Genomic DNA, 22,807 nt, shown 5'->3' with positions numbered 1-22,807 from the left:
CTGGTTTCATCCTCATGTTTCCCTCTCACCAGATATCTAAACCGATATCATGACCAGCAGCTTTACAGCTGTGGCTCCAGCAAACATCAGCTGATACTAGAAATTAATATTAAATAAATTCTAACAACAGCTGATCAAGCTTAAACGTGCTGCTGTTGTTTAGTGCGACAACCGCTGGTTTCCTCTTTCTGGTGCAAAGTGGGCGATAAACAAACAAGAGAGACGATCAGCTGATCATTGATCAGTTTCATGATTGAAGTAGCAACAGGAGAGGCAGGGGAGAGAATGAGAGAAGAAGAGGCAGCTGTGCAGCAAAGACACAGAATAACTCCAGCTTTGTGTCTTTTTCATTGTAGCTGAAGTCCGGGACAAACTGTGTTCCTTTTCACCTCAACACGAAACGCGTAATATTTTCTCTGAATACGAGACAATTTCGTCTTTTTACAGGACGGTTGGCAACTCTACTAACTAACCTTGTGAATTAAATAAAGTTCACTATCAGTAACATCATAGCACCACCCAGCTGTATAGAAACTCCATCATGCTAGCTAGCACACAGTACGAGTTATTGTAACTGACTGTAAAAACTCAGCACAACAAAAATAAACTCCACCTAAACTTGGTTTATATCTGAACCTGATAGACTGCAGGTCATAACTTCTTACCTGAAGTTCAGTTCACCTGACATCTTGGCCACCTTGGGTCTGTCCTCCTGCCTCCCCTTTCTCTCATCCACCTGCTGGCCTCCACCACTTGCTAATGTTACTGAATCTGAGGAAGTGAATCTGATATGGCAGCCTCGCTTCTGTCAGTCTGCCCCAGGGCAGCTGTGGCTACAACTGTAGCTGCTTCTACCAGTGTGTGAATGTGAGAGTGAATGAATAGTGGCATTTGTACAGTGCTTTGAGGGCCCCGAAAAGCGCTATATAAATGCAATCCATCATCATTATTATTATTATTGAGCACCGCCACAGCCACCACCAAACAACTGAGTTATTTTTACACACCGACCAGCATCTGGCCAATCCACCACCTTTCATTGTTTATGCCGTTACAAAGAAAAAAAAAAGTCACCGGGCCACCGAGCAAATGCCCGGTATGCCCGAAGTCTTTTCAAGTAATATTATAAACTCACCCTGTGCCTTTTCTTTCAGATTCACCATCAGGACGTGTGCCTGCTCCTGCACCTCCATCACCATTCATCTCCTCCTCACCGCTCACATACTCATCACCATCGCCTCTCCCTCCCCCGTCAATCTCTGTACCTTCTCCACCACCAGTCCAACAGAATGAGGAAGAAGTCAGTCTAAGTGATCTTTCTTCTGATCAGCATATGCAGCAATCCTCCTACCAGCAGGCTTCAACTGCAGCCACCTCCCCACCCCCCTCCACCTCGCCACCAGTCATCCCATCGTCACCGCTGTTCAACCTTCCCTTCGGCCAATCGACCCCACCCCCATCCACCACACCTCCCCCATCATCCTCTGATCAGGATCAGGAACCTGAAGCTGGGTTGCCTTACTTTTCCACTTTATCCTCCTCACCCTCTTCATTGTCCTCTCACCCACCATCACCTCCAACGCCAGAGGAGGCCCCACAATCCCAGCGTCTTACCTCCCTTCACCTGGCAAAGAAGCAGGCTGATGCTGCCATCGCTGGGGAGAGTGAAGAAGAAGACAGTGAGAGTGGAGGTGAGGGAATCTTCCGTGAGCGGGATGAGTTTGTGGTGCGAACTGAGGACATTGGTACTCTTAAGGTGAGTCATGCCACAGGCCTCAGGAAGTATGTGTTCTGAATAGATAACTTATAATATACGCTGACTGTCTGTCTGTGTCACTAGATGGCCTTGCAGACAGGCCGAGAGCCTCCACCTATCTGGAGGGTGCAAAAAGCTTTGCTCCAGAAATTCAGCCCAGAGATCAAAGATGGTCAAAGGCAGTTCTGTGCAACAAGTAACGTGAGTTTTTCAAAAAGACGTAGTTTATGTTTAAGGACATAAACTGTTGGTGGACAGCTCTGGGTTCAAAACAGTTCAACACAGACCTGGTATTGTTCCCAGAGCCAGTCTCTTTGATGCTTGACGTTTTTCTCTTCTCAGCCTATTAAAACGTAACATTAAAGCAGTTTTCTGTAGAATGGATCATTATATTCTTTGCAACATTAGAATTTTTACAAATATATCTCTTTATGACATATTAATTGTTGTCTGTTCTCTCAGTATTTGGGTTACTTTGGTGATGCCAAAGTGCACTACCAGCGTTTATATGTGAAGTTCTTGGAGAATGTCAACAAAAAAGATTACGTCAGAGTGTGTTCACGAAAGCCATGGCACAGAGCTGGCCTGACTCTGAGGTAAGGCGAGAGAAAGACACTGAGTGGAAAGTGTAACCAGAACTGGCCTGCATCAAGGTTACCCTGGATTACCAGGCCCAACCCCCCCCCTCCCATAAAACTTGTTGATGAACTCTCAACACACATAGACTGTACCACACAAAAACAATTCAGTGACTAATTTCAACATTTTAATTAATCTATGTTTCATGTGCCTGTGCTTAAGACAAACACCAATTAAGTTAGTGTCTCTCCTCATGTCTACTGACTGACAGACGCCAGCCTCTACCTAAACAGCTGCTGACCATTCACAATCAGAGCCAACCTCGAATAGATAGTCGACACAAGGAGAGACGGAATGAAAGAGAGCTAATGGAGCAGAGGGAAAGAGAAAGAAGAGAGAGAGAAACAAGGAAAAAAGTAGAAACGGAACATAAGGAAAGAGAAAGGAAGGAGGAGAGAGATCGCAAAGAACAAGAAGAAGAGAGGCACAAGAAAGAAAAAGATGGTGGAGAACAAAATGAGAGGGGTCACAGAGATGTGAAAATGGAAAGTGAGAGTGAAAGAAGGGAGAAGGAGAAAAAAGAAAGGGAACTTAAAGAGAGGCAGCAAAGGAAAAAGGAAAAACAGGATAGGGAGCAGAGGGAAAGGATGAACCAAGAGAGAGGATGGAAAGAAAAGGAAAGATCACTGAGAGAACAAAAAGAGAGGGAGAGGATAGAAAAGGAGAAACAGGAGAGAGAGAGAGAACAAAAACTTAGGGAGAGGGAATGGGGAGAGAGGCACAGAGACCAGAAGGACAGACAGCAGAGGGACATGGAGACAGATGGTGAGCCGAAAGAAAAGGAGAAAGCTCAGGAAAAAGAAAGAAAGGAGAACATGGAGCAAGTCAACAGAGATTATACAATGGCATTAAAAGAAGAGAAGAACCGAGGAGACATAAAGATGGCATTTCAGGGAAGAGCCAAGACTTCAAAGGACAAGGCTGAGCCTCCACCCAAGAAAAGGAAGAAATGGTTGAAGGCGGTGCTGTCCTCTTCATCTGAGTCCGACTACTCCTTACTCAGTGATGATGAAGGTCAGCTGTTCTTTGAGTGCATATGATGCACACATTTATTTTTAACCCATTGCCTTCAACCAACGATTACTGTGTCCAGGCCTCTGTGCAGCTGGTTTTGTGTTTTAGGGCCTGTGCGGGGTGGAGTGAACAGTCGAGCCATGAGGGACATGTTCAGGAGCTATGTGGAGATGTTGGTCAGCACAGCACTTGACCCTGATATGATTCAAGCCCTAGAGGACACAGATGGTGAGCACTCAGTTCAAACTACACTGTAGTCTTAAGTCAGAGAAAAGCATTCTCCAAGAAAATGGAGAATGCATGCATGTCTGTCTGTATGATTCCAAGAATTTTTGTAATATGCAAAGAAAAACAGAATGCAGTATTTGGAAATTTCACATTTTTATTCAGCATTTCAACACAAATCAAATGTTTAAACTGAGACATTTTAGTATTTGGTGAAATATATTAGCTCATTTTGCATTTGATGGCAAAAACAGTCGTTGAACTAAGTAGATGGAGTTGCTATATTATTGACAGAAGAACGTTGACCCATTCTCTTCGGTGTTGTCCACCCATCCACCCATCCATTCTCTTCCACTTATCCTTGTCAGGGTCGCGGGGGTGGGGTTGGGGTTGGAGCCTATCCCAGCTGTCTTAGGGCAAGAGGCGGGGTACACCTTGGACAGGTTGCCAGTCTGTTGCAGCGCTAACACATAGAGACAGACAACCATTCACACTCACATTTGCACCTATGGGCAATTTAGAGTTACCAATTAACCAATCCCCAATCAAATTAATTCAAATAAATCTTAAAGAGTACCTATAAGTTGTATGTGCAGAACAGTCCAAGGAAAACAATTAAAAGGGCAACTAAATCCAAGAGCCTGGAGAAACTACAGAAGGTGGAAAAAAAGCATAAAACACAGGGCTGACAATATGTGACAAAGACTAAGAGAAAGACAGCAACTATAAATATACAGAAGGGTGACTGGAGCAGAGATGAATCACCTGGGGAGCAGAGCTGCAACAAGACAGTGCACTCAAGACTAACTGATAAAACAGGAAGTAAGAAAGAATGGATACACTAACATGTGAAAACTTAACAAGGCATGGGGAACACAGGGCAGCATCACCCTGTAAAATCTAATTAGTTCCCAGAAATCAAAAAAACTATGCAAACTCGTTGCCTTAAAAACACTAAGTAAAGCTTACTTATGACTGTTAGGACCACTCATTCATTGCAAGTATGCAGTACTAAGAATAACTTGATGTTTCTGACTGTGCAGTACTAATTGTTTACCCACTGACAAACATTTCAAGTTCAACTAAATTAAATAACAATTTGTGGTAACTTACTTAAAAAAAAAAATCACATTACAGGGCTCTAGACTAACTTTTTGCCACAGTTGCACTGGTGCGCCTAACTTTTTTTCTTAGGTGCAGCAGCACAAAAGTTAGGCGCACCCAAATGTTTCAACAGCATCGCTTAAAACCAGTTTCACATGTGCACTTTTAAGGGGGCAAAATTGCTGTCCATACAGACAATATTCATTTGTAAATGATTAACTAACAATCTAACAAGACTAGAAAGGAGAAACTCAGTGCATCATGGGAATCCCCGGCAGCCTATGTCTATTGCAGCATAACTAAGGGAGGATTCAGGGTCACCTGGTCCAGCCCTAACTATATGCTTTAGCAAAAAGGAAAGTTTGAAGCCTAATCTTTAAAGTAGAGATAGTGTCTGTCTCCTGAATCCAAACTGGAAGCTGGTTCCACAGAAGAGGGGCCTGAAAACTGAAGGCTCTGCCTCCCATTCTACTTTTAAATACTCTAGGAACAACAAGTAGGCCTGCAGAGCGAGAGTGAAGTGCTCTAATAGGGTGATATGGTACTACAAGGTCATTAAGATAAGATGGGGCCTGATTATTTAAGACCTTGTATGTGAGGAGCAGGATTTTGAATTCTGGATTTAACAGGAAGCCAATGAAGGGAAGCCAAAACAGGAGAAATCTGCTCTCTCTTTCTAGTCCCTGTCAGGACTCTTGCTGCAGCATTTTGGATCAGCTGAAGGCTTTTCAGGGAGTTTTTAGGACTTCCTGATAATAATGAATTACAGTCGTCCAGCCTGGAAGTAATAAATGCATGAACTAGTTTTTCAGCGTCACTCTGAGACAGGATATTTCTAACTTTAGAGATGTTGCACAAATGGAAGAAAGCAGTCTTACATATTTGTTTAATATGTGCGTTGAAGGACATGTCCTGGTCAAAAATGACTCCAAGGTTCCTCACAGTGTTACTGGAGGCCAAGGTAATGCCATCCAGAGTAAGAATCTGCTTAGATACCATCAGGGGCGGATCTAGAGAAATTTTCTTAGGGTGGCATGAGGGTGGCAAAGAAATCAAATGGGGTGGCAAAATCGAAGCCTTTTTTTTCCCAAACACATATGCAGGTGGTTACATATGGTTAGAATAATTCAAATGCAGTAAGTATACACGTTTTTCATATAAATATAGTCTAGAACTTAATTATTGTCTGTAGCCCACATAATTACACACTTTAGTTACATAAAACATGTGAGTTTTGATGTTATGTACTGTATAGCCTGTATAATAAATAAATATTTAGCACAACAATTATAAAATCCAGAAAGCTACACAACATGGGGCGGTTCATTTACAAACACAAGTCTAACTTATGTTTCACACTGTTAGAAAACAATCACATTGTTACAGCTTAAATTACACAAAATGTCAGAAATCTGCACTGTCATGAACAAAAATTTAAACCTAATTTTTCATGATTTGTTGGATGAACCCTCTGAGGTCTGAAATACAACCGGCCACTTTTGACTCCTTTTGAGTTTACGTTTGTATTTCACCCTCAGATTGTTTCATTTTATTTTTTCCCCCGTTGCCTTGTTTGGTGTCTTTTCAGCTCAACTGAATTTAGTTGTTTTTTTCACTGACATACTGCATTAGTGTTACTGATCTGAAACCACACAAAGAACTTAAAATCCTACTAGTATTTTTTTACTGTAAAAAAAAAAACCAGTAAATTTTTATAACTTGAAATGCAAATATAAATTGTACATTTTGTAAACATAAACAACTATTTATCTAAAAATGCAGCCAATACACCTGCCGTTTCTTTCATTTTCTACAACCATTTAAACATATTACGAAAATTAAAATAAGAGAACAATCAGGTGTTGCAATAAGATGCCCTACAAATGATGTGTGCCAGTAAAAAAACAAGTTTGTCCACCAACAGACAGAAGAGCACAGGGACAAACCTGCAGGCCTGACAACAGCAGGTGTATCACTGGTTTTCTACTTAGTGACAGTGCTTACAAATGTGCCTCTGTGACATTCATTAGTGCCCTCACTGACACACAAAACAAAACGACTACACAACAGAACAACTACACAACACACTAAGTAAACACTCCACACTAAACGTCACAAATCTCCCACATCTAAACTCTCTCTCTCTCACTCGCTCGCGCTCTCTCACTGCCGTTACCGTCCTTTTCCCTCTTCCTAAACAACCAAATCCTACGTGTTGACTGTTTTTTTTTAATTGGTCGACATGGTGCATTTTTCCACCGATAGGAAAGAGGTGGCTTTTTTTCTTTCTTTACTGTTTTCGCGCTGTCCTTAGAAAACGCTTAAAACACACCCACACAAAAACGTGACGACAGTATTTAGAAAAAAGTGTGGCTTATATATATGATCATAACTCTGGATTTACTGGCCTGTAATTAAAATTTAAAAACTTTGAAGTCTGAATTTTCAATGTGGCTGAAACAGAGACTCAGCGTGGCTGCAGCTTGTTGCTGTATCAGCTTACATCAGTCATGTGATTTGGAGGTGCAGCGTGTCCGTGGACCACAGAGGGTTAATAACACTCACCTTCCTTCCATTTCCAGAGTGTAACATCCACCCACCTGTGTAAAAAGCGAAATTCCCATGGTGTTGTTCAGAATGTGCTCTGGCACAATCATAAGCATCGCTTGCTACTGAAAATAAGAAAAAAGCCGGTCCTGCTATGGGCTGAACCATTTGTTAATGGTGGAGGGGGAGACACTATCCAATATATTCAGTTTTAGTATTTATATTCACTGTTGACAGTAACTACGCTCAAACTCTTAATGCTATCTTATTTTAATAAACAACACTGTCATATGCAAAACTGGGGTGGCACTTGGGGTGGCAAGGGATCATTTTAGGGTGGTACTTGCTACCCCATGCCACCCTTCTAGATCCGCCCCTGGATACCATATTTCTAAGATTTTCAGGGCCGAGTACAATAACCTCAGTTTGATCTGAGTTAAGAAGCAGAAAGTTAGCGGCCATCCAGGTCTTTATGTCTTTAAGACATTCCTGCACTTTAACTCATTGGTGTGTGTTATCTGGCTTCATGGACAGATAGAGCTGGGTGTCATCTGCATAGCAGTGAAAATGTATGCTATGTCTTCTAATGATGCTGCCTAAGGGAAGCATGTATAATGTAAACAGAATTGGTCCTAGCACTGAACCCTGTGGAACTCCATAATTAACCTCAGTGTGTGAAGAGGACTCTCCATTTACATGCACAAACTGGAGTCTATTAGATAGATATGATACAAACCACTGCAGCACAGTACCTGTAATACCTACAGCATGTTCTAATCGCTCTAATAGGATATTATGGTCGACAGTATCGAACGCTGCACTGAGGTCTAGCAGGACAAGCACAGAGATGAGTCCACTGTCAGAGGCCATAAGAAGATCATTTGTAACCTTCACTAAAGCTGTTTCTGTGCTGTGATGAGCTCTGAAACCTGACTGAAACTCTTCAAATAAACCTCTGCAGATGATCTGTTAGCTGTTTGACAACTGCTCTTTCAAGGATGATTGATATAAAGGAAGGTTGGAGATTGGCCTATAATTAGCTAAGACTGCTGGGTCTAAAGATGCTTTTTGAGTAAAGGTTTAACTACAGCTAGCTTGAAGGCCTGTGGTACATAGCCGATCATTAGAGATAGGTTGATCATATTTAAGATCGAAGAATTAATTAATGGCAGGACTTCTTTGAGCAGTTTTGTAGGAATGGGGTCTAAAAGACATGTTGATGGTTTGGAGGAAGTAATTATTGAAGTTAACTCAGTTCAGTTCAGTTCAGTTCATTTTTATTTCAAACATTTCAAACATGTGCCTTCACAATCATTACAAAATATCATTCCATTATTTGTTTGAAAAGGAGTAGGCTGAAGTATTTACTTATTTGTCCCTACCCCCTCAAGTTTTACCTCTCATTCATTTAATTTTTTTTTGTCTTAAATTAAACAAACAACATATGAAACATATGAAGTAAAACAAAACATAACATACATAAATCAAAAACAAGAAATTAGCAAGCCCCACCACAGTATAGTTTCTTTCATATGAAAAATACAGAATGTGTATATTTGCAGATACACAAGTTATGGAAAAACAACAAACCAAAACAAAACAAAAAAACAAAAAAGAACCGCAACACCATTACCAGCAACATTACCGTCCTGGGTTAACCCCGTTTTCTTCATTCTTATACTTATTTAAAATTAGGTTTTTATATTTTACTTTAAACTGTTTTATGTTTTGACTGTCTTTTATTTCTTCTGTTAGACTGTTCCATAATTTAACTCCTGCAATTGAGATAGACATAGTTCTTAAAGTTGTTCTAGCACTTTGTATTTTTAAATTCCATTTCCCTCTTAAGTTATACCCACCTTCTCTTTCTATGAACAATTTACAGATTTCTTTGGGAAGCAATTTATTTCTTACTTTATACATTATTTGTGCTGTTTTAAGCTTCACCAAGTCTTGGAATTTAATAGCTTGCATTTTGACAAAGAGTGCATTTGTATGGTCCCTGTACCCTACATTATTTATTAATCTAATGGCCCTTTTCTGTATTATAGTTATTGTTTGTGTGTTACTTTTGTATGTGTTTCCCCAGACCTCTACACAGTAGCTCATATATGGCAGTAGTAAAGCACAGTATAAAATGTGCAGTGCTTTCTGATCCAACATATGCTTTGCTTTCCCCAGGACGGCAATGCCCCGTGCCAATTTCCCCCGAACATAAGTAATGTGTGGCTTCCAACAGAGCTTGTGGTCAATGATCACCCCAAGAAATTTTATTTCATTTACTCTTTCTAAATATACATTGTCAACACATATTTCTACTTGGATGTTTTTCTTTTGGTTTCCAAACAACATAAATTTGGTTTTATCTAGATTCAATGATAATTTATTTATATCAAACCACTTCTTTAATATCGTTAATTCCTGTGTGATCATCCCCAAAACCTGTGGCAACTCCACACCTGAACACAGTATATTTGTGTCATCTGCAAATATTACAAACTTTAAAATCTCCGATACTCTGCAGATATCATTTAAGTACATAATAAACATTTTTGGACCCAGTACTGAACCTTGAGGTACTCCACAAGCTATATCCATCAAATTAGATTTATATTCATTTATTTTCATTGTTCTCATGACAATGACAATAAAGTTTCTGATTCTGATTCTGATTCTGATTGTACATATTGTTGCCTATTCCCTACATAGCTTTTTAACCATTCCAAAACTCAGAAAGATCAATTGGAGAAAAAGAGTCTAACTTAACATCAATGGTACTAAGAGTAGCTGTAGATAATATTACATCTGTGGGATGATCACTGGTAATTTTTTTCTCTAATGATTAAAATGTTATTTGTGAAGAAGTTCATGAAGTCATTACTAGTTAACGTTAAAGGGATGGTTGGCTCAACAGAGCTCTGACTGTTTGTCAGCCTGGCTACAGAGCTGAAGAGAAACCTGGGGTTGTTCTTATTTTCTTCAATCAGTGATGAATAGTAAGATGTTCTGGCTTTGTGGAGGGCTTTCTTATAACGCAACAAACTATTTCTCCAGGCTAAATTGATGATCCTCTCCAGCTTACGAGTCATCTGCTTTCACAGGAGCTACAGTGTCCAGAGTCGTACGTAGTGAGGAGGTGAAATTATTAACAAGATAATCGACCTCTGTTGGGGTAGCGTTCAGATAGCTGCTCTGCTCTGTGTTGGTACAGGGCATTGGAGATGATAACAGTGGGTGGATTATATTCTTAAACTTAGTTACAGCGCTTTCAGAAAGACATCTACTGTGATAAAGTCTACTCTCCACCGCTGTGTAATCAATTATTGTAAATGTAAATGTTATCAGGAAATGATCAGACAGGAGAGGGTTTTCAGGAAACACTGTTAAATGTTCAGTTTCTATGCCATATGTTAAAACAAGATCTAGAGTGTGATTAAAGTGGTGGGTGGGTTCTTTTACATTTTGAGAGAAGCCAATTGAGTCTAATAACAGATTAAATGCCATGTTGAGGCTGTCATTTTTAGCATCTACATGGATGTTAAAATCACCCACAATAATTATTTTATCTGAGCTCAGAACTAAATCAGATAAAAAGTCTGAGAAATCAGACAGAAACTCTGTGTAAGGCCCAGGTGGACGATAGATGATAACAAGTAAGACTGGTTTCTGATTTTCACAGCTGGGGTGGACGAGGCTAAGCATCAGGCTTTCAAATGAATTAAAAGTCTGTCTGGGTCTTTGGTTAATTAATAGGCTGGTGTGAAAAATTGCTGCCACACCTCCCCCCCGGCCTGTGCTTCGAGGTTTCTGGTAGTTAGAATGACTCGGGGGTGTTGATTCATTTAAACTAACATAATCATCCTGCTGCAACCAGGTTTCTGTAAGGCAGAGTAAATCGATTTGTTGATCAATTATTAAGTCATGTTGTGGAGGTAAGCATATACGACACAGAGCTCTTAATTCTCACTCCTTCTTTATTCCTCTCCAACATCAACTGAACACATCGCGCCACAAAACACAGCAACACACACTTCCTCAACACTGGGTGTGAGTGGAGCCCTCTAGTGGTCCACCACACATGCCCTAACAACCAGCAGAACTAGTCCCTTTAAGCAAACGGCCTGAACGGCTGAACCGGGGGGGGTGGGGAACTGGCTGAGGGAAACCCAGCCCGGGAGCAAGGCTGGCACTGGCGGTCAGAAAAAGCTGCAGACAACTCGGGCTCCATTGGTTGTGGGGCGCTCCTAGGGGAAAAGGCAGAATCCATCAGCCCGGTGGCAGGTGGGCGGCCGTGGAGAGGGGCCTGGGCCGGGACCACCTGATCATCTTGCAGAACATGTGCTGGCTTAAGTCTGTCAACAGAGACAACCTCCTGCCAAAGTCCAAAATGTCTCAGTTAAGAATTCCCCGAGGTCTTCGTTAACCGCGCTACGCAATCCCAGCAAAACCCAAGGAAGACGGTCGACCCAGTCGTCACCTGTTAAGGAAGCCGGAGTGTGGCCTTGAGTGACCGGTGAAACCGCTCGCACATCCCATTAGCTTGCGGGTGGAATGCTGTGTTTCGGTGGACCTTGACCCCCAGGCCGTCAGCCATGGCAGATCAGGAAGTGATACTCTACCGCAGAGCGAGACAATGCTAAACTTAATCATCATCTTGACCTCCTCTGACGACCTGTTTGCTGCTGCCTGCCACAGAAAGGCAGTGTTAGAGGGGACTCTTGAGCAGTGCATTTATCGCAGCATATATTGTGTTTTCTGGATACACTGCTGCTTTTTCAGCGCTCAGAGATTGATGGCTCTGTATCAGAGCTGGCTATGAATTTCTGACGGATCAGGCCTTAACTTAACAAAAAAGTTATCAATCGTTCTTTTCATCTTTTCTCATTACCCACAGCTACATCCATTCTGTCAGGCCTAGGCTACTCACTAGGGCTTGGTATCATCACTGATTTCTATAATCCATCTGATTCCGATTCACAAGGTCCCGGTTTGATTCAATTTTGCTTCTGATCATTTATCAGTACTTATACATGTGAGACTTTATCAGAGGTGTGAGCATCACAGCAGAGGCCTTTGTGTCAAAGTAACTGAGGATAAACAGAAAAACATGAAGCAGATTTTACTGGCTTGCCTTTTTGTAGCAGATAACCCTAAAAATATTCTGCAATTTTGCACAATTTTAAAAAGTATACATTTCTTCAGTATATTCTTGTCTGAGGTCATTTAAGCTAAAAAAAAAAGAAAAAAGAAAGACAGCAGCAGACTGTGCTGTAAACGACGGTAGACTGGTAGGGTAATAAGCGAATGAATAATGCAAAAATTGAGATTTGAGACGGGAAACTGTTCTTGAAGTACAGAGAGAGAGAGAGCTGTGCATGAAGTGTGATTTTTATTGTGGTGGAAGCAAAACAGCAAAAGTCGGAGGGAATTCCTGACGACATTTATCAAATGTGAATTGTAGTTTGGATCTTGTTTTGCTGCTGGTTCAGTGAATTTTGGTTGGAGAGAGATAAAACCTGCAGCTCAGAATCCAGCACAAAAAAAGGCGTAAACACAAACCACGGACCCGCCGACGCATCAGAATCAGTGAGCTGTCGGCTTTCAGCCCCGACGGCGTGTCCGTGTACGGGCCGTCGGGTGAGAAAGCCGACAGCTCACTGACTCTGATGCGTCAGGTCCGCTCTGTGTTTACGTCTTTGTGTGGAATCCGTTTACCTGCTCTCATTTACTGTTTGGTGGTTGTTGAAATAGTTTTTGAGCTTTACTGCTTTATTTAAGCTACCCACCTCTCTCTATCCACCTGCACTTTCAACAGGACCACAGCCAATCAGAGAGGTCCCGCTCCTGACTATCTCTGATTGGTTTAGATCACGATAGAGGCATAATGTGTGTCTGTTGTTGACCACATGGAGACTTTTCTTTTTTTACTCAAACAGTTGGTCGCACCGGTGTGACCTAGGGTTTTTTTTAGTCGCACCATTGAAAAATTTGGTCGCATTTGCGAACAAATTGGTCGCACTCTAGAGCCCTGCATTATGTTTTATCATATTTGACATCTCTAGTACAACACTTATATTAATATAACGCTGAATGCAAGTATGATTCAAAAGAATAATTAACATTTAACATCACTTCTTGTGATGGTGTTAAAATCAGCCCAACTTTTATTTTCAAATGTAAAAAGGTATATGAGCCAGCATGCTGGACACTGTTCTGCTGAACAACAAACAGTTATATTACCATCATTGTTATAATCTTACAATGAAACAAAGTCTCAGATTTAATTATTCTGAAACTAAGTTTAGGCCTACCACAACTTTGTTTTGAAAGTTACCTTACTGATATAATCAGTATAAAATGTATTTATTGTCTGTAGTTTAAACAACACATTTGTTTTTCATTCCAACACAGGAGCTGGTATATTCTAATATTTTAAGGATGGCTTGTTTCCAGTCCAGGCATCACTGCCTGAATGACTATCATGGATCGAGGTGATCCAAATGTAGGTGCAGAAGAAAGTCTTTAACTTCCCTTCAGTACAGTGGCAGTGGATGTGGGTTGGAGATGCAATGAGCTTGAACCTGCAGGCGACCATCTTCACTGACAATCTGTGACGGAGGACTCATCTCTCCTGGTGTCCTGCAAGCAAACAAACATATTTTTTAGAACACCAACATATTTGCTTTCTTAAAACATTTTTTCTTCATTTACTATAGAATAGACCCCAATTTAGACAACCTCAGGCTCCGTCCCCACCGGAGAGCTGGCATTCAGTGTCCCACCTGTCAGTCTGGATAGCCGTGACCACCACCCCACACACATTAATGTTATGAAAGCATATTTTTAAAAAGGGCTCTGCAAACATGGCCAATAACTTTCATTCTGATGATCTGGAAAATAATTTGGGCACAAAACAAATTGCACTGTTCAAAAACTTGCAGACTTCACTATATACAGTGCAGACAGTGTGGTCCCTCTAAACTAAGTCTATGGGATATGATCTTTGAATAAATGCAGACCAAACTCTCAGTTTTTGTATTTACTTACACAGCATGTCTTGTAGAATTTACTGGGGTCGTCAGCAACAGCATAGTGCAGTCATATCTCAAGTCTAATAAGAGAAGACAGGAAAAGATCATGTTCTGTCTGGGGCATTCAGGGGGATTTTCAAGATGAATGAAAATGTCCGGCTTTTCCTACAGAGGACCCATATGTGTGACTCCATCCCTGAGCTGCTGCTTTGTGAGTTGTTGTTCTGTGCTCACAGACGGGAGAGACAGCATGCAGCAGTGCCTAGTGGTGTTTAAAAGATGCCAAAGCACAACTGCAGCTTTGCAGACAAACTGCAAAAAACTTTCCCTCGTACCGTCCCGGTACTGGTAATCTTTCTTATACAGATGAGGCCTTATTTCTGTACCATTATTTAATTCCAGAGGTTTTTATGTTATTTTTTTGCCCCTGTTGACTTGTAAAAGCCTATATCACATTTTTTAATTTCACCATTAAAAAAATATGGTCACCCTATCTTATCAAGTAGCTGCTCACGTTTCTGTTTCAAACAGTCAACAGAAAATTTCACAGAGAGCTTTTCATATAACATTTTTAAAGCTGTGGGGTTAATTTTTAAGTAACATGAGCCCAGAGGCAGCAGCAATGCTAGGCTAACACCAGTTAGCTAGCAAGTTCATAAACCTGGTGCTAAACTGAGAGAAGCCACAAAAACAGTTTGAATAAGAGTAAACATTTACTCACCAAGTCAGAGTATCACGTAAAGAATCACAGCAATGACAACAATGATCTCTTGAGCTGAAGCTTCTCCAGGTTTGCTCAACATATTCCAGAAAAAAAGCAGGCATCATGAACATGTGGACTGAGCTGTGTGAGGGACGACATGGCATTTTCAAACCATATCGTTTTATTCTTCCTCACTGAGAAGCAACATTTCCTGCTGACTTAGTTTTCCTAATTTAAGACAACTCAAATAAACTTAGTTTATCAGCTTTTTGAATAAAAAGTACTGGTAACTTACTTAACCTCCTAAGACCCGAACTCTTCCACAGCATGCTTTCTTTGCTATTTGGGCTGATTGGCACCTGATGAATGTAAAAACAAAGAATTACCAGATTTTTTTTTTTACCTAATTTTTGTTCCTGAGAAAAATGAGATTGACATATGAGGATATTTGTTTAAAATTTCGATAGAACAGTGGCAGTATAATGTCCTCGTAAGTGGATCAGGCCCTTGTAGAGCAAAATGTAGTATTTTGGTCTAGACAACCGAAAATGTGATGTCCACATATGTGGACGCAGGTCCTAGGAGTTTAAACTGAGTTCTAATAACAAATTGATAAAAATTGAGCTCAGTCTACTTGATATTTTTAATTAAACACAATATTATATTTTACAGTGCATAACTGAAATGAGGGATAGAGTAAAACAAACAATAACCCGTCATTGTCCTGGGTATTTTGAGTTTTTTGTGGGGTTTGGCTCCTTTTTTCAGAACTCTTGTGTTAAGCCTTTTTATTTGGTAATGTTAGTAGGTTGTTATTTTCCATTGTGATGTATTATTCTCTTTTTGTATTCTAAATTATCTTGTTTTGTGATTCCTTTCTGTCTCCCCATTATGTCCCATTTATGTCCCCGTGTCTGTGTGGTCTCCTTTGTCCTTTCTCCATTTTCATCTGGTTTCCATGTTTAATTATGTCAAGTCAGTATATCTTAGTCCTAGTCCTAGTGTTAGTTACTTCCTGTTTTATTTTGATAGGCCTTCATCTCGTATGCATTATGTTCAGTTTTGTTTCCCTTAAATAGATGGAATGACTCTATTTAACCACGACCTCAGACTGTCCGAGGTCTTGGTGGTTATGATAGGGATGAACTGCTGACCCATGCAAATGATTTCAAGTATTTTAAGACCTTTTAATAATTAAAGATAAAATGGTGCAAATAAGTTGCTAAGACAAAGACAGCATGCTCCATCTTTATTGTTATTTTTAGTGTATCCAGTATGGAAAACTACTAATTAAATTACTTGGCATCATTTCAAGAGTCTTTTGAAAATTGCACTGACATGAATTAAAATGTAAGGTTTAAAAGTAAATGAGTATTCTACTACTTTAACACATCAGATGAATTATACCTCCCGCCCATGAGGAAAATTGATAGCATGCTCAGTGAACAGAAGAAGAAGTTGTTGAGGAGAGTCAACATGAGTGCTCAGCACCAGGTAAAGCTTCATATTCTTCTGTTTTGGTTTTATTTGGCACTTCTCAAATCACTTTGTTTTAGAGATTTGTTGAAGATGATTCCCCATAGTCTAAGTGTTAAACCAGATACATTTTTGTTAACTGAAAACATTTCTTTGCAGAAATCTGATTCTTTGTGGCCTTAAGCTAAACGTGACCTTTGTCTCATGACGCCAATTTACTTTCATCATCCAGGAGGCTTTACATATATTCCCCAAAATGACAGCAGATCCTGTGGAATCTGGAGTTGTCAAAGTTCACCTTGGTGGGGAGGGCTACAACCGCAAGACTCTCAACCAAATCAAGAGGAGCATTCCTAAGCAGCAGGTGAGAAAAAGCTATGACGCTGCACATTTATGTAGTCAATACCCTGTGCCTGGTGTTACAAGCTGAAAGGCAATCTGTTGTTATCCAACAGCTGTCTAATCGCTCTGAAGGTTTTTCAAAGTTTTTCTTTTGACCTTGGCTGCTTTTTCACTAATTTTTAGTCCATTTTTAGAGGAAATATTTTTTTGGTTGTGGAACACTGACCTATGGATCATTCAAGTATAAAAAGGGATTTAAGCCAGTGGTTTGGGGGATCTTGTCAAAATTGACGAAATAATGAAACCATAAACCTACAGTCAGATTTTCATCCACCATACATTACCATCTGGAATGCAACTTATTGGCAACAGCTTTATTTTTCAGCATGACAGTGACTTCAACATTACTGAGGCAGTGTGTAATGGTCTTGAAAGAGACCTGAACAAAACGCAACCCAACATCCAAAGAAGAACTTTGAAGGTCCTTCAAGAAGCCTGGAGAATCATTCCTGAAGACGACTTAAAATAAATACAGGGTAGCTTGCCTGAGAGAGTTGTGTTGTGAGGCTGTGTTGAAGAATAAAGGTGGTCATAACCAAATATTTACAGACTGTCAAGCTCTTTAGAATTGTACAAACTCTGGTTTTACCTTATATAATGCATTTCCCATTTTCCTAACGATAAAGAAATAATGGACTCAAAACTTTTGCACACTACATGAGTACATCATCACACCAGTTAGTCTGAATCTTTTTAATAATTATTATGTGCAGGGCATATGTCAGAGGCAAGATTTAGAAAAATCCACACAGTTCAGTACAGTCAGTACAATTACAATCAGTAAAAGAAAAGCATATAACCTTTTGTAGACACTAAGGATATTTCTATTGACTTTTTCACAAACATTTTTTGTTAGTTTAAATCTATTTTAAAAATTATAGGTTTTATTTTTATTTTAACTAAATAAATAGTTTAACACGTTTAGGTTTAGTTTTTGTTAACTATAAAACCCTTCACCATCACCAGAGGGACCTTTTTTTAATTTTAATGAAAGAAACTGTTACATTTTTTGTAAAAAGGAAACATGAATCTTGTGTCCTGTCTTCCTCCCCTCACCCTCAGCTGGTAGCGGTAGCTCTCCCTCCCTGAGCCTGGTTTTGCCGGAGGTTTCTTTCTGCTAAAAGGGATTTTTCTTCCCACTGTCACCAAAGTGCTTGTCTACAGGAGTTCATACAATTGTTGGGGTTTTGTCTGTGGTATTATGGGCTGTTTACCTTACATTATAAAGCACCTTGAGTTTCACCTTCAGTTTTATTTCTTTGGTGCAATATAAATAAAACTGAATTGAATTGAATTAAACACAACATCACCTCAAGGGTTAAGAAACATCACAGTTTTGTTAAATACTTAGGTTACCTACTATGTGTACAACTTTCTTTAATTCAGTTCAGTTCAATTCAATTTTATTTATACAGCTCCAAATCAAAACAATAGTCGCCTCAAGGCGCTTTATATTGTACAGTAGACCCCAGAGGTGTGGACTCGAGTCACATGACTTGGACTCGAGTCAGACTCGAGTCATTAATTTTATGACTTTAGACTTGACTTGAAAAAATGTTCTAAGACTTGTGACTTGACTTGGACTTTTACACCAATGACTTGGGACTTGAATTGGACTTGAACCGGTTTACTTGAAAAGACTTGATATTTTACCCCAAATATAAAATTTAACATGCATATTATATAGAGATTGAAAATGTGACGTCATTCACGGGTAGAACCGCAAAGGATTCTGGGAACTCGTGGCAAGCGGTACTAGCGCACGCAGGCTTTCAATTAAAATCAGTTATACAGCGATAAAAAGAAACACAAAAATGTCAAGAAGCTGTTGTATTATTAACTGCAATAGCCGGTCGCATGACAGCCACGGGAAGCCGACGGGTAAAGAGATCGGTTGTTATCGGATTACGTCGTTGAAGAGAAATTGTTCGAGCCATGTTTCCAAAGTAACAAAGACGCGACGGATGGTCTGGATTGCAGCCATTCAAAGATCAAATATAACGTCCCAGAACACTCCAGCTCACAGGTTAGTCTGCTCCAAGCATTTACACGAAGGTCAGTGTCTTTTAGTACTTAATACGTCATTTTCATAACATAATTGGTGATATAGGTTACAAGCAAGTCTGGCGCTGAACAGAAATTGTCGCGCTATGCTCCTTTGTTTATTGTGCATAAATAGTGAATTGTCCTGACACAATATTGCGTTTCGCTTCTGTTATTATGGTACATTGACAAAAACATATACTTTTATTCACAGGATAAAACAGGTTTTTGTATCACTAATTGTCCAGTACGATTACAGCATACAGTATTATTGTCACTGCTACATTTCTGTGATGGGTACCAGAAATTATTTCCACTACTAATTAATTACCGTTGAGCTCAAAGGTCCTATTAATAAACGGTTAACGAATGTGTATTTATGAAGACGATTTGTGAGACTGGTAAACTTATGATACGTACGATGGTCTTTACTTTCTACACGGTGCATTTCAAGGTCCTGCACCCATCCGTCGGTAAACTGTACCTGGGCTTGTTGCAGTGACCGGAAGTTACTAAACTTCATGAGTGTGTGCACTCACTCCAAGAACCGTATGATTATAAATATGCATATAAATATGCTACGATGCGATAGCTGACTTCATCTAACTAGCAAATGTTTTCCAGGCTACGTTGGTGATTCAGTTTTTTTTAATATGTATGATATTTTTGTCATGCGATTTTAAAGCCGGTCCTACAACCGCATCCAAGAATAACATGCAGCTTATCTCAGAACTGTCGGTGAAAATTATTCTTGGAGCTAGGTTTAATTGAGCTGCATTTTAAAGAGGTGCAATTTCACAATTTGTGTATATTTTCTAAGTTCACTATTTTGTCATGTGTTGAGAAAAACACAGATTAAAAAATTACATGGTCTAATATTTACATTTAGCATAACTGCAACATTATTTTTTCGTTGTTTTTTTTTTAAAGACTCGAAAGGACTTGAAATTCAAAGTTTCAGACTTGTGACTTGACTCGGACTTTTACACCAGTGACTTGAGACTCGACTCTGACTTGCCTGACATTACTTGAGACTTGACTTGAGACTTGAGGATAAAGACTTGAGACTTACTTGAGACTTGCAAAACAATGACTTGGTCCCACCTCTGGTAGACCCTACAAGCATACATACAGAGAAAAACCCAACAATCATATGACCCCCTATGAGCAAGCACTTTGGCGACAGTGGGAAGGAAAAACTCCCTTTTAACAGGAAGAAACCTCCAGCAGAACCAGGCTCAGGGAGGGGCGGGGCCATCTGCTGTGATTGGTTGGGGTGAGAGAAGGAAGACAGGATAAAGACATGCTGTGGAAGAGAGACAGAGGTTAATAACAGATATGATTCAATGCAGAGAGGTCTGTTAACACATAGTGAGTGAGAAAGGTGACTGGAAGGGAAAAACCCAATGCATCATGGGAATCCCCCGGCAGCCTACGTCTATTGCAGCATAACTAAGGGAGGATTCAGGGTCACCTGGTCCAGCCCTAACTATATGCTTTAGCAAAAAGGAAAGTTTGAAGCCTAATCTTGAAAGTAGAGATAGTGTCTGTCTCCTGAATCCAAACTGGAAGCTGGTTCCACAGAAGAGGGGCCTGAAAACTGAAGGCTCTGCCTCCCATTCTACTTTTAAATACTCTAGGAACAACAAGTAGGCCTGCAGAGCGAGAGCGAAGTGCTCTAATAGGGTGATATGGTACTACAAGCTCATTAAGATAAGACGGGGCCTGATTATTTAAGACCTTGTATGTGAGGAGCAGGATTTTGAATTCTGGATTTAACAGGAAGCCAAAACAGGAGAAATCTGCTCTCTTTCTAGTCCCTGTCAGGACTCTTGCTGCAGCATTTTGGATTAACTGAAGGCTTTTCAGGGAGTTTTTAGGGAGTCAGGTACTTCTGATTAGAGACCTTAGTTTCCACAGGAGCTACAGTATCCAGAGTCGTACGTAGTGAGGAGGTGAAATTATTAACAAGATAATCGACCTCTGTTGGGGTAGCGTTCAGGTAGCTGCTCTGCTCTGTGTTGGTACAGGGCATTGAAGATGATAACAGTGGGTGGATTATATTCTTAAACTTAGTTACAGCGCTTTCAGAAAGACATCTACTGTGATAAAGTCTACTCTCCACCGCTGTGTAATCAATTATTGTAAATGTAAATGTTATCAGGAAATGATCAGACAGGAGAGGGTTTTCAGGAAACACTGTTAAATGTTCAGTTTCTATGCCATATGTTAAAACAAGATCTAGAGTGTGATTAAAGTGGTGGGTGGGTTCTTTTACATTTTGAGAGAAGCCAATTGAGTCTAATAATAATATCTAATAATAATCTTGTGTTGCTTTGATCATTAGTTGTACTTTTTCAAATAATACTGTAATTACTAAGATGAAAGACTTTAGTAGAAAGAAACTCAATTCTTTTTCTATCACCATTTTCAGGATATGAAACTTTCGATTGACATTTGCCGGATATACAGTCTGTATCATTCTCTTCACCACTACAAATATCACACCTTCCTGCATTGCAAGAAGGAGGTAAGGATTTTGCTGCACTTTTGCTATAATACCCAGTGTGTATTATATTAGGGATACAATAAATGATATAACATAAACCACCTATATGGCTGGTTTAACAAAGTTACTGAAGTTCCTGTTGGTCCCACGTGCACATGGGGATCGGGGCTTTCAGGCACCAAGCCTGTGGAGCTCTCTTCCATTGTCTTTACACTGTCCAGACTCCGTTGACTCTTAAAAAGCAGCTGAAGACATTTCTATACAAACAAACGTTTATTTAATTTGATCATTGTGTTATATTATTATTTGTATTTCTGATTTGACTGTTTGCACTTTGTGATCTTTATCTGTGAAAAGTGCTATATAAATAAATTTGACTTACTTACTAACCGCATAAATTTAAAAGCTCCCCAGTCCTTTGGAGCTTCTTTGGAACTACAGAGTGACAACACTGATGTATAAGTGTGAACACACACACTGTATAGACATTATTATTAGCCATGATACTGTATGTAGGTACTTAACATAACTGTTGTTTTCTGACTAGACAGACAATATAGAGCAGGCAGCGGAGGACCCTGGCCAGGAGGAGGTGGTGCAGCAGTGTATGGCGAACCAAGGCTGGCTTGAGAGCCTCTTCAGTTCTTTCATGGAACTGCTTACTCTTAGTGCAAAGACCTAAAGGACGATCACAACCTCTGCCTCCAAAAACAAACATCCACCTGCAGCATTAAGTAGGTGGAGGTGTTCAGAATGTGTGAAACAAAGCAATCAGAAACTGGACGCCAGAAATGCAACGAGAGTGGCCCCTATTTTTTTTTAAAGGGAAGGTTACCATTGTAAGTATTTGCTTTATTGCTGTGTCCAACTATTGTACCAATTTATGAAGGCTAGTGAACTATTGGAAAGCAATGGATTTCCCCAAAAGTCAATGAAAGATTATTTGATTAGAACTACAAAGCTGACTTTTGTCAGGACTTACACAGCATGGATATATATGTGCAAGCTGTCTTTTATGTAAGTATGTAAGTAAAATATGTATTTAATGTGGTTTGTATAATTTACACAAATCCATTTTTTAAATGTACTTTTCTCAGATGGAATTGTTTGCAGTTCACATTTTTGAAAAATGTTTTATAGGTGTAAAACCAAATGGCCCGTATGCAAAGCTAAGCTAAAACGAATGGTTTAGTGAGATGAAAGTGAGGTTTAAAAAGACAGTGTGAATGTCTTTTCTTTCTATCTGCATCAGAAAAAAGCAGGACGATAATATATTTAAAACCAAATCATGATGTTTCTGTTTGTTCTTCAGGAGATAATGAATGATTAATTTCCTTAATGAAGAAGAATACAAAAAG

General features: G+C 39.8%; 1 protein-coding gene across 1 annotated transcript in view; it reads left to right on the top strand.

Moving 5' to 3' along the window:
• Window positions 1-22,131, top strand: part of prr12b (proline rich 12b) — a 66,864-nt gene extending 44,733 nt beyond the window's left edge. Inside the window, exons 8-16 of the mRNA XM_085351911.1 lie at window positions 1,155-1,756; window positions 1,841-1,957; window positions 2,219-2,352; window positions 2,607-3,409; window positions 3,518-3,637; window positions 16,416-16,513; window positions 16,728-16,859; window positions 21,375-21,470; window positions 21,997-22,131. Of these exons, the coding sequence (XP_085208037.1) occupies window positions 1,155-1,756; window positions 1,841-1,957; window positions 2,219-2,352; window positions 2,607-3,409; window positions 3,518-3,637; window positions 16,416-16,513; window positions 16,728-16,859; window positions 21,375-21,470; window positions 21,997-22,131 (2,237 nt within the window). The remainder of the gene's footprint in view (window positions 1-1,154; window positions 1,757-1,840; window positions 1,958-2,218; window positions 2,353-2,606; window positions 3,410-3,517; window positions 3,638-16,415; window positions 16,514-16,727; window positions 16,860-21,374; window positions 21,471-21,996) is intronic.
• Window positions 22,132-22,807: the final 676 nt, after the last annotated feature.

Source organism: Diplotaxodon limnothrissa, linkage group LG4, assembly GCF_057381915.1.
Source record: "Diplotaxodon limnothrissa isolate DT_005_m linkage group LG4, D_limnothrissa_male_GT1.1, whole genome shotgun sequence".
Taxonomy (NCBI): Eukaryota; Metazoa; Chordata; class Actinopteri; order Cichliformes; family Cichlidae; genus Diplotaxodon; species Diplotaxodon limnothrissa.
The sequence above is the reverse complement of the archived record's forward strand: the minus strand, read 5'-3'. Positions and strand labels throughout refer to the sequence as shown.